The 12292-nt window shown below is 49.6% G+C and overlaps 1 protein-coding gene across 1 annotated transcript in view; it reads left to right on the top strand.

The window, feature by feature from the left end:
- Positions 1-12292, top strand: part of LOC143801209 (vomeronasal type-2 receptor 26-like) — a 256081-nt gene that overhangs the window by 228382 nt on the left and 15407 nt on the right. The window contains exon 4 of the mRNA XM_077281234.1: positions 1508-1631. Within this exon, the coding sequence (XP_077137349.1) occupies positions 1508-1631 (124 nt within the window). The remainder of the gene's footprint in view (positions 1-1507; positions 1632-12292) is intronic.

The raw sequence follows: 12292 nt of genomic DNA, 5'->3' as shown, positions 1-12292 counted from the left end.
TTACACAACAACACAGTTTGGTTGGCAGAAAGAGGCTGGCAGATATGGCACTAACAAGAGTGACGCAGATAAAAACACTGGCAGTAGAAATGTCCCTCTTTTTTTGGATATGGGAGACAAGGGATTGAATCAGGCCCACTATATCACGGTATAGTTCCTGTGGCACAAAATGACTGACAGATACCACAGACAGCACTCGCACAGATGCACAGGTTTGGCAATATTATTATCCCTTTATTTTATTTTTTTGGGGGGATATGTGAGACAAGTGATTTAATCAGGCCCACTGTTACACAGTAGGTTTTCTGTGGCAGAAAATTAAAAAACAAAAGATGCCACACACACACGACTGGCACTAATGCAGATTTGCCAATCTTAATCTCCCACTTTTATTTTTTTTTCTGGGAGAATTAGGAAGAAATCAGCCCCACTGCTACACAGTAGGTTTTCTGTGGCAGAAAAAAAAAAAAAAATGCCACACACACGACTGGCACTAATGCAGATTTGCCAATCTTAATCTCCCACTTTTATTTTTTTTTTCTGGGAGAATTGTGAATAAATCGGGGCCACTGTATTAGAGTATATTTTCTGTAGCAAAAAGTGGCTTGAAGAGATATAACCAAAAAAAAAAAAAAAGGGACTGTACTACAATTACTATCTCCCTACGGTTATCTCTGAAAAGTATGTCAGGCAGCAATAAAAAGGACTGCTGCACACAAAAGTCAAAAGTGTGGACAAACAAACAAGATAGATAGCTGTGCAGAGATGAAGGAGCAACAGGATTTGTGCTTTGAAAAAAGCAGTTGGTTTGCACAGCAGCGTACACACAGCAACGCAGCTATCAGGGAGCCTTATAACCTACAGAGCTGCTGCACAGAAATCGAGCCTCCACTGTCCCAAAAACAAAAGGTCGTGTTGGACAGTGGAAATCGCTACAGCACAAGCGGTTTGGGGGTTAGTGGACCCTGCCTAACGCTATCCCTGCTTCTGACGAAGCGGCAGCAACCTCTCCCTATGCTCAGAACGGCAGCAGTAAGATGGCGGTCGGCGGGAACGCCCCTTTATAGCCCCTGTGACGCCGCAGAAAGCAAGCCAATCACTGCCATGCCCTTCTCTAAGATGGTGGGGACCAGGACCTATGTCATCACGCTGCCCACACTCTGCGTGCACCTTCATTGGCTGAGAAATGGCGCTTTAAACATCATATGAAACGTGACTTTGGCGCGAAGATCGTGTACCGCATGGCCGATCCCACGCTGGGATCAGGTCGGGTTTCATGAAACCCGACTTTGCCAAAAGTCGGCGACTTATGAAAATGACCGATCCGTTTCACTCAACCCTATACACCACCAAAAATCCCTCCCATCCTGATTATCACACAAGTTAACCCCTTCACTCCCACCCTCTAGATTGTCATGCCGCCCGACCACCCTGCGGCTTCTTCACTTGTCTCACTTATCAGCATTCAGTCTTTGTCCCTCCAGTAAAGTTCTCTTCTGTTTCTCAGGTCCCAGTATCCCGATGCTCAGATCCCTGCTCACCTGGAAGCTGGAAAAAGGCGAAACCGACAATTCACACATGCTGCTATGACTGCATCCCGTGTCCAGAAGGCGAGATCTCCAATATAACCGGTAAGTACAGTCTGAGGGGTGTAACCAGCATCCGGCACCTTCTTATAGGAGATGGACTCTGCATCGACCACATTCACACAGGAAGATGGACTCCACATCGACCACATTCACGCAGGATGATGGACTCCGCATCGACCACATTCACACAGGAAAATGGACTCCGCATCAACCACATTCACGCAGGATGATGGACTCCGCATCGACCACATTCACACAGGAAGATGGACTCCACATCGACCACATTCACACAGGAAGATGGACTCCACATTGACCACATTCACACAGGAAGATGGACTCCGCATCGACCACATTCACACAGGAAAATGGACTCCGCATCAACCACATTCACGCAGGATGATGGACTCCGCATCGACCACATTCACACAGGAAGATGGACTCCACATCGACCACATTCACACAGGAAGATGGACTCCACATTGACCACATTCACACAGGAAGATGGACTCCACATTGACCACATTCACACAGGAAGATGTACTCCACATCGACCACTGTTGTGAATTCCGTTCTGGAGCTCCCTCCTGTGGTTGCTAATGGTATTTTTGTGGGTTCTGCCCTTGGGCTCCCTCTGGTGGTTTCGAGTGGAACTGCTGCTCCTTTAGGTAGCTGTAGCAGCTGCCTTCACTGATCGCCTTGCCTGGGTTTGTTATTTAAACCTGCTCTGGGCTTTAGTTCATGCCAGCTGTCAATGTCTTAGGTTGGATTTGGTTCTCTCCTTGGATTTCTCATATGGCCTGTCCTTGTCAGCAAAAGATAAGTTTTTGCTAGTTCTTGTTTGTCCTTTTGCTTTGGACTCTATTGCTTTGCAAATATGTCTCTTTTTGTCCAGCTTGTCACTATGTCATATTCAGGCTAGCTGGAAGCTCTGGGGAAGCAGATTTGCCCCTCCACACCGTGAGTCGGTGTGGAGCTCATTTTTGTAAACTCTGCGTGGATTTTGTAGTTTTTTAATACTGACCGCACAGTATCCTTTTCTCTCTGTCTATCAAGTTTAGTATTGGCCTCCTTTGCTGAAATCTGATTTCATTTCTGTGTACGTCATTTCCCTCTCCACTCACAGTCAATATTTGTGGGGGGCTATCTTTCCTTTTGGGGTTTTCTCTGAGGCAAGATAGCTTTCAATTTCCTTCTTAAGGGGTAGTTAGTTCTTAGGCTGTGAAGAGGTGTCTAGGGAGAGTCAGGAACATCCCATGGCTATTACTAGTGTTGTTGTTAGGATTAGGGACTGAGGTCAGTAGAGTTACCACCTCCTCAGAGCTCGTTCCATGTTGCGTTTTAGCCACCAGGTCATATCCGTGTGGCCTCTTAACCACCAGGTCATAACAGACCACATTCACACAGGAAGATGGACTCCGCATCAACCACATTCACGCAGGATGATGGACTCCGCATCGACCACATTCACACAGGAAGATGGACTCCGCATCGACCACATTCACACAGGAAGATGGACTCCGCATCAACCACATTCACACAGGAAGATGGACTCCGCATCGACCACAGTCACACAGGAAGATGGACTCCGCATCGACCACATTCACACAGGAAGATGGACTCCGCATCAACCAGATTTACGCAGGATGATGGACTCCGCATCAACCACATTCACACAGGAAGATGGACTCCGCATCGACCACATTCACACAGGAAGATGGACTCTGCATCGACCACATTCACACAGGAAGATGGACTCCGCATCAACCACATTTACGCAGGATGATGGACTCTGCATCGACCACATTCACACAGTGCAGAGCAAGATGTCACTCAGGGATCGGTGTGCGGGATTTCAGCCCCAGCACTGTCTGCAGCGGTCACCACCCAGCACTGTCTGCAGCGGTTACCACCCAGCACTGTCTGCACAGGTCACCACCCAGCACTGTCTGCACCAGTCACCACCCAGCACTGTCTGCACCAGTCACCACCCAGCACTGTCTGCACCGGTCACCACCCAGCACTGTCTGCACCGGTCACCACCCAGCACTGTCTGCACCGGTCACCACCCAGCACTGTCTGCACCAGTCAGCACCCAGCACTGTCTGCAGCGGTTACCACCCACCACTGTCTACACAGGTCACCACCCAGCACTGTCTGCAGCAGTTACCACCCAGCACTGTCTGCATTGGTAACCGCCCAGCACTGTCTGCACCGGTCACCGCCCAGCACTGTCTGCACTAGTCACTCTTCACCACCGCTGCTATCACCCAGCACTGTCTGAAGCTGTAACTATTCACTGCCAACATCACCGCCCAGCACTGTCTGCAGCGGTCACTGTTCACTGCCACCATTACCATCCAGCACTGTCTGCAGCAGTCACTGCCCAACACTGTCTGCAGCGGTCACTGCCCAGCACTGTCTGCAGCAGTCACTGCCCAGCACTGTCTGCAGCGGTCACTCTTCACTGTGAGAAACACAGCTCAGCAGATGGTATCACAAATAATAGGATTAGATACACAGCTCAACAGATGATATCACGAATAATAATAGGATTTGATACACAGCTCAGCAGATGGTATCACATATGATAGGAATAGATAAACAGCGCAGCAGATTGCATCTACGCCTGGTATCCAATGTGTGATATCAAGTATAACACATAATAGGATTAAGAAGTCTTTCTCACCAGCTCACTGCACCCTCAGCTCATTTCGGCCTATGTGTTGGTGCATGGATCTAGGAAACGATCATGCGTCAGATTCAATGATGCGGTAATCCACTCTGTAAAACCCCACCCCCTTACTACTGATTGATAGTTATTTTCACTGTGCATAGTCAGAAAGCTGCCCATCAGTGGAGTTGGTGGAGTTATACAGAGCTCAACATTCTGAGAACTGATAGATGGACAACAGATAAAACAGAGTTGTGATACGTTGCTGGAATCAGGATCTCAGCCCCTACATCATTCTACTCTTAGATGAGGTTGCAACAAACAGATTCTTTTTACCTCTATGACTGTCAGGAAATAGGAAGAAGTTCTGATTACTTCTATGACACATACAGGGCTCTCGGCTGCAGTTTCCTCTACCTGCCAGCACAAGGCTGGAATTCTAAGCCACTCTCCCTCCCTCCCCCTTGCTATATGGCTGTACATGTGAGACCAGCGTGCCACCAATACTCACTGAAGTCGCTGAGGAATTTTTATGGCTTTGTGCTGGGAAAGCTAGTCTCCTGCCTAAACCCCTCTTTCCCCCTCCTCCCTGATACCAGCCATAACTGATACAGCAACTTTCAACCGCATGGGACTCTGTTGTCCTTGAGAAGTCATCAGGGATAGAGATATAAGGGTTACATATTCCAAATGTCCATCGAGAGATCTATAACTCAATGAAATCGCCAGGATCTAAACCCACAAAATGCAATGAACGCATTTCTCCATAAGCGGGTCATATATATACATTGTGTTTATACCTAAAAGAACCCCCCTGATGGGATGAGCATCATGTGTCGTTCTTCTACGAGGTTCTTACAGCAAGTTATGTATAGAAATGGCTTGTCATAACTCTAAAAAAGGGGAGTATTCAGCCTCTGAGTGAGGTCACCACAGGGGGAGTGCCTTGGTTTTGGGCACGGAGATAAGTGAGTGAGGCATCAGTCTTCACTAGTCTTTTGTCCTGGGTCAAGCTGCAAGACTGCATGCCCATCCCCCACAGCACATGGTCTGCCATGAGATCAAATGAGATAACGAACTTTGTTTTTCAACTTTAATCCCTTTTATTTGTACTTGTACTGTACATATGATACTTGTCTACCTTTATAATATCTTTTTATACTTCGGTTAACACTGCCTACCTTTTTGGAGTAAAATATATAAAATTACTAGCTTTGTTTCTCCTTGCTCTATAACGTACTGTCACATCCTCTGAAGTGGATTACGCTTCTAATTTGGGTTGGTTCCGGACCCGTGAATAATTAAGAAATTGGAGCTGGTTGTAGCGGATTTTTGTCCTGTGCATTTGGGAGACTTTTTAGCTATGGATGGTGTTGATAATTATTGTTCCTGCCTGAGTGGGAGTAGTTATATCGCCCACACTGCAGCATGCCCATTTGCCGGTACAAAGTAAGGCAGCCTTTATGGCGACTAATTATTCTAGGTGCAGTACCCTGTCTGATCTGAGGGTAAGGGGGCGCCAGAGAGCTGCAAGTTCCAAACCGGAACTGAGAAGTGGGATATAGATAAATCCCCTTCGGAAAGGAACCAGGGGCCAACCCCGGGTTCATGACAAATTGGTGTGAGCGGTGGGGATGATAATGTTGTCCTCTCTGGGATCCGTGACAATGACTGTGTGCCTCACAGAGTGTGCACGTCACAAGGAGTACTGCTCATTTTTTGCATGTGTCTTATCAGTGTAATTTGGCATACGTGCCTACCACACCGGTACTGCGGGATTTTACCCCCTTCTGTTTGTATTTCTGGCAGCACGACTACGTCCTCTACTAATACCTGCTCTGTAGAGTCATCATCACTCATCGCTACAACTTTTTTCAAGCTCTTTCATTCTGATTGATAGCACAGAGCTCAGCTGGGTAATAGCTGCTTGAAATGTTATCGTTGTATACATCTTAAAGTAAGCGCTGCAGAAATCATAATATCTTATTGACATCTTCCACAACTGGAGACCCTTGATTGTGCATTTCTCTATCCTGCTTTATTTAAAACCGGACAATTGTAATTCTGTTAACCTTTATTTTAGTTTCAGGTATGCTACATGTAAATCTCCTACAGGGCCGTATTTGCCACTAGGCACTTGAGGGCATGTGCCTAGGGCGGGACGATGAGGGGGAGCGGCACCTGAGCAAGTTTCTTTTCTGTTTTTTTATATTAAAGTCTGGGGTCACCTTCCGACCGACCGCCTCCCCCACGGCCACCCGCCTACCTGCCTCCTTGAAGACGTCATGCTCACCGTGCTCCAGCGATGCCTGGTCTCAGTGCCTGCAGCTCGTCCTGTGTGAGCGGTCACATGGTACCGCTCATTAAGGTGATGAATATGGGCATATTCATGACCTTAATGAGCGGTACCACCTGACCACTCACGCAGGAAGAAGGTGCTGCGCCGGGGACAGAGATAGAGGGATGTTCGGCGCGGAGGAGTAAGGTGAGTATGACAGCCAGGGGGACAGGGGGATGAAGGAGGACGGGGAGCTGAGCCATGTAAGATGAGAGCAGGAGCGGGAGCAGGGGGAGGGGGATATGAGCCATGCATACATGAGGGGGGATATGAGCCATGCATACAGGAGGGGGGATATGAGCCATGCATAAAGGAGGGGAGATATGAGCCATGCATACAGGATGGGGGATATGAGCCATGCATACAGGAGTGGGGGGATATGAGCAATGCATACAGGGGGGATATGAGCCATGCATACCGGAGGGGGATATGAGCCATGTATACAGGAGGGCGGGATATGAGACATGCATACAGGAGAGGGGGATTTGAGCCATGCATACAGGAGGGGGGATATGAGCCATGCATACAGGAGGGTGGGATATTAGCCATGCATACAGGGGGGGATATGAGCCATGCATACAGGAGGGGGGATATGAGCCATGCATACAGGAGGGGGGATATGAGCCATGCATACAGGAGGGGGGATATGAGCCATGCATACAGGAGGGGGGATATGAGCCATGCATACCAGAGGGGGGATATGAGCCATGTATACAGGAGGGCGGGATATGAGACATGCGTACAGGAGAGGGGGATTTGAGCCATGCATACAGGAGGGGGGATATGAGCCATGCATACAGGAGGGTGGGATATTAGCCATGCATACAGGGGGGGATATGAGCCATGCATACAGGAGGGGGGATATGAGCCATGCATACAGGAGGGGGGATATGAGCCATGCATACAGGAGGGGGGATATGAGCCATGCATACAGGGGGGGAATATGAGCCATGCATACAGGAGGGGGGATATGAGCCATGCATACAGGAGGGGGATATGAGCCATGCATACAGGAGGGGGGATATGAGCCATGCATACAGGGTGGGATATTAGCCATGCATACAGGGGGGGGATATGAGCCATGCATTCAGGAGGGGGGAGATGAGCCATGCATATGGGATGGGACAGAGATGAGGCATGCATACAGGGAGGGGGGATATGAGCCTTGCATACAGGAGGGGGGTCAGAGAAAAGCCATGCATATGGGATGGGAGGGAGATGAGCCATGCATACAGGATGGGAGGCTTGATATGAGCCATGCATACAGGATGGGAGGGGGGATATGAGCCATGTATACAGGAGGGAGGGGGATATGAGCCATGTATACAGGAGGGAGGGAGATGAGCCATGCATATGGGATGGGAGGGAGATGAGCCATGCATACAGGATGGGAGGCGGGATATGAGCCATGTATACAGGAGGGAGGGAGATGAGCCATGCATATGGGATGGGAGGGAGATGAGCCATGCATACGGGATGGGAGGGAGATGAGCCATGCATACGGGATGGGAGGGGGGATATGAGCCATGCATACAGGGAGGGGGGGATATGAGTCATGCATACGGGGGGAGATGAGCCATGCATATGGGTTGAGAGGGAGATGGGCCATGCATATGGGATTGGAGGAGGGATATGAGCCATGCATTCAGGGAGGGGGGATATGAGCCATGCATTCAGGAGGGAGGAGATGATCCATGCATACAGGAGGGGGGGATATGAGCCATGCATACAGGAGGGGGGAGATGAGCCATGCATTCAGGAGGGGGGAGATGAGCCATGCATATGGGATGGGAGGGAGATGGGCCATGCATACGGGATTGGAGGAGGGATATGAGCCATGCATTCAGGGAGGGGGGGGATAAGAGTCATGCATACGGGGGGGAGATGAGCCATGCATACAGGAGGGGGGCAGATGAGCCATGCATTCAGGAGGGGGGAGATGAGCCATGCGTATGGGATGGGACGGAGATGAGCCATGCATACAGGGAGGGGGGATATGAGCCATGCATACAGGAGGGGGGGTCGGAGAAAGGCCATGCATATGGGATGGGAGGGAGATGAAGCATGCATACAGGATGGGAGGCGAGATATGAGCCATGCGTATGGGATGGGACGGAGATGAGCCATGCATACAGGAGGGGGGATATGAGCCATGCATACAGGGGCAGGGAATATGAGCCATGCATACAGGAGGGGGGATATGAGCCATGCATACAGGAGGGGGGATATGAGCCATGCATACCGGAGGGGCGATATGAGCCATGTATACAGGAGGGCGGGATATGAGACATGCGTGCAGGAGAGGGGGATTTGAGCCATGCATACAGGAGGGGGGATATGAGCCATGCATACAGAAGGGTGGGATATTAGCCATGCATACAGGGGGGGGATATGAGCCATGCATACAGGAGGGGGGATATGAGCCATGCATACTGGAGGGGGGATATGAGCCATGCATACAGGAGGGGGGATATGAGCCATGCATACAGGGGGGGAATATGAGCCATGCATACAGGAGGGGGGATATGAGCCATGCATACAGAAGGGGGGATATGAGCAATGCATACAGGAGGGGGGATATGAGCCATGCATACAGGAGGGGGGGATATGAGCCATGCATACAGGAGGGGGGAGATGATCCATGCATACAGGAGGGGGGGAGATGAGCCATGCATTCAGGAGGGGGGAGATGAGCCATGCATACAGGAGGGGGGATATGAGCCATGCATTCAGGAGGGGGGAGATGAGCCATGCATATGGGATGGGACAGAGATGAGGCATGCATACAGGAGGGGGGGAGATGAGCCATGTATACAGGAGGGGGGAGATGAGCCATGCATTCAGGAGGGGGGAGATGAGCCATGCATATGGGATGGGACAGAGATGAGGCATGCATACAGGGAGGGGGGATATGAGCCATGCATACAGGAGGGGGGTCAGAGAAAAGCCATGCATATGGGATGGGAGGGAGATGAGCCATGCATACAGGATGGGAGGCTTGATATGAGCCATGCATACAGGATGGGAGGGGGGATATGAGCCATGTATACAGGAGGGAGGGGGGATATGAGCCATGTATACAGGAGGGAGGGAGATGAGCCATGCATATGGGATGGGAGGGAGATGAGCCATGCATACGGGATGGGAGGGAGATGAGCCATGCATACGGGATGGGAGGGGGGATATGAGCCATGCATACAGGGAGGGGGGATATGAGTCATGCATACGGGGGGGAGATGAGCCATGCATATGGGATGAGAGGGAGATGGGCCATGCATATGGGATTGGAGGAGGGATATGAGCCATGCATTCAGGGAGGGGGGATATGAGCCATGCATTCAGGAGGGAGGAGATGATCCATGCATACAGGAGGGGGGGATATGAGCCATGCATACAGGAGGGGGGAGATGAGCCATGCATTCAGGAGAGGGGAGATGAGCCATGCATATGGGATGGGAGGGAGATGGGCCATGCATACGGGATTGGAGGAGGGATATGAGCCATGCATTCAGGGAGGGGGGGGATAAGAGTCATGCATACGGGGGGGAGATGAGCCATGCATACAGGAGGGGGGCAGATGAGCCATGCATTCAGGAGGGGGGAGATGAGCCATGCGTATGGGATGGGACGGAGATGAGCCATGCATACAGGGAGGGGGGATATGAGCCATGCATACAGGAGGGGGGGTCGGAGAAAAGCCATGCATATGGGATGGGAGGGAGATGAAGCATGCATACAGGATGGGAGGCGAGATATGAGCCATGCATACAGGATGGGAGGGGGGATATGAGCCATGCATTCAGGGAGGGGGGATATGAGCCATGCATATGGGATGGGAGGGAGATGAGCCATGCATACGGCATGGGAGGGGAGGATATGAGCCATGCATACAGGGAGGGGGGAGGGATGAGCCAAGCATACAAGATGGGAGGGGGGTCATTATACAGTATTGAGCATCATGTGTGGCCATTAAACAGTATTGAGCATCATGTGTGGCCATTATACAGTATGGAGCATCATGTGTGGCCATTATACAGTATGGAGCATAATGTGTGGCCATTATACAGTATGGGGCATCATGTGTGGCCATTATACAGTATGGAGCATCATGTGTGGCCATTATACAGTACGGAGCACTGTGTGGCCATATTTCTTTGTTTATAATTATTGTTTATGAAGCAGTGTGATCAGCAGTGCTAAATGGGTGTGGTTGGGATGTGGATATGGGTGTGACTAGTTGTGAAATGGGTGTGGTCAGAGGCGTGGCCTAAAATTTACACACACCGCAAACTTTATCCCTCTTTCCCTTCTTCAGAAGTTGGGAGGTATGATACCGCATTTGCCAGATCGCGGCAAGTGCCGCAAATCCCATAGGGAATGAATGAGGCCAAACTAAGTGTTGCCGCAAGTGATCCGTTACACGGCAGATGCAGAAAAAACTGTCACAATCTGCTGCAAAAGGCTACTATCAGCGATTTTTGGCAAAGTCACTGCCTATAGTTTCATACTCACCAAAGGAGGAGGCAGCACTAAAAGTGCCTAGGGCAGCATAAACTCTAAATACGGCCCTGATCTCATACCATACTAGTTGGTTTATTTTCTCATACCAGTTGGTCTCATCTCAAACCATATCAGTTGGTCCAAGTGCACCAAGGGAGTGATTCTGAAAATGTCTCCAGGTACAGCTTGCATGTCATAGTAAAGTAATGGTGTCTTTCTTTTTATCCTCTTTTTATACATCTAGGAGGCCGTAATGGCACAACATTAATAAAATACGTAGCGTAGGACTGCCCCATTATGAGATTGCCGTGAAGTGGCGGGGTAGCTCAAAGAATTGATGAATTATTTGCTAAATGTCTCATATTTGAACTACAGTTAGAATTCAGTAGGTGCATGTGCACCATTTGTATTGCGTTCTGACCATTAGCAGTGCTGGCTTCTCCTTTTTTTTTCTCTTACATTGGTAAGTGGCTGACCACCACTGTTACCGCGCACGCTGGGTTACGTATGCCATTCTTTCTGTGTTCTCTGTGATTGATAGGCTGCTGTTCACACACACAGCAGCCCTGCCCTGCCTCAGGCTCTAGTTAATTTTGCAGCTGTGTCTGAACCTGTCTCACCCTTTAACCTTGGTGCTGGTTTGGAGGCGTGGAGGCCAGATCTGACATGTCTGCATAGGACCTGATCGGCCTTCACCTACGCTTGTCCTTCCTGGCACCAAGGGAGTGATTCTGAAAATGTCTCCAGGTACAGCTTGCATGTCATAGTAAAGTAATGGTGTCTTTCTTTTTATGCTCTTTTTATACATCTAGGAGGCCGTAATGGCACAACGTTAATAAAATACGTAGCGTAGGACTGCCCCATTATGAGATTGCCATGAAGTGGTGGGGTAGCTCAAAGATTTGATCAATTATTTGCTAAATGTCTCATATTTGAACTACAGTTAGAATTCAGTAGGTGCATGTGCACCATTTGTATTGCGTTCTGACCATTAGCAGTGCTGGCTTCTCCTTTCCTTTTTTTTCTCATATCAGTTGGTCCTCCTGTTTAATCTAATGCCTTACTGTCACGGTTCCATCGTACTGCCAACACTACGTCACGGATCCTAGCAGCATGTCAGGGATCCCGGGGAGAATATCTTTATTGTCCCCACTACTCACACCAATTTGTTATGAATCGGGGTTGTTTGGTTGC

Source organism: Ranitomeya variabilis, chromosome 1 (assembly GCF_051348905.1).
Source record: "Ranitomeya variabilis isolate aRanVar5 chromosome 1, aRanVar5.hap1, whole genome shotgun sequence".
Taxonomy (NCBI): Eukaryota; Metazoa; Chordata; class Amphibia; order Anura; family Dendrobatidae; genus Ranitomeya; species Ranitomeya variabilis.
This window is presented reverse-complemented; position numbering and strand designations above follow the sequence as displayed.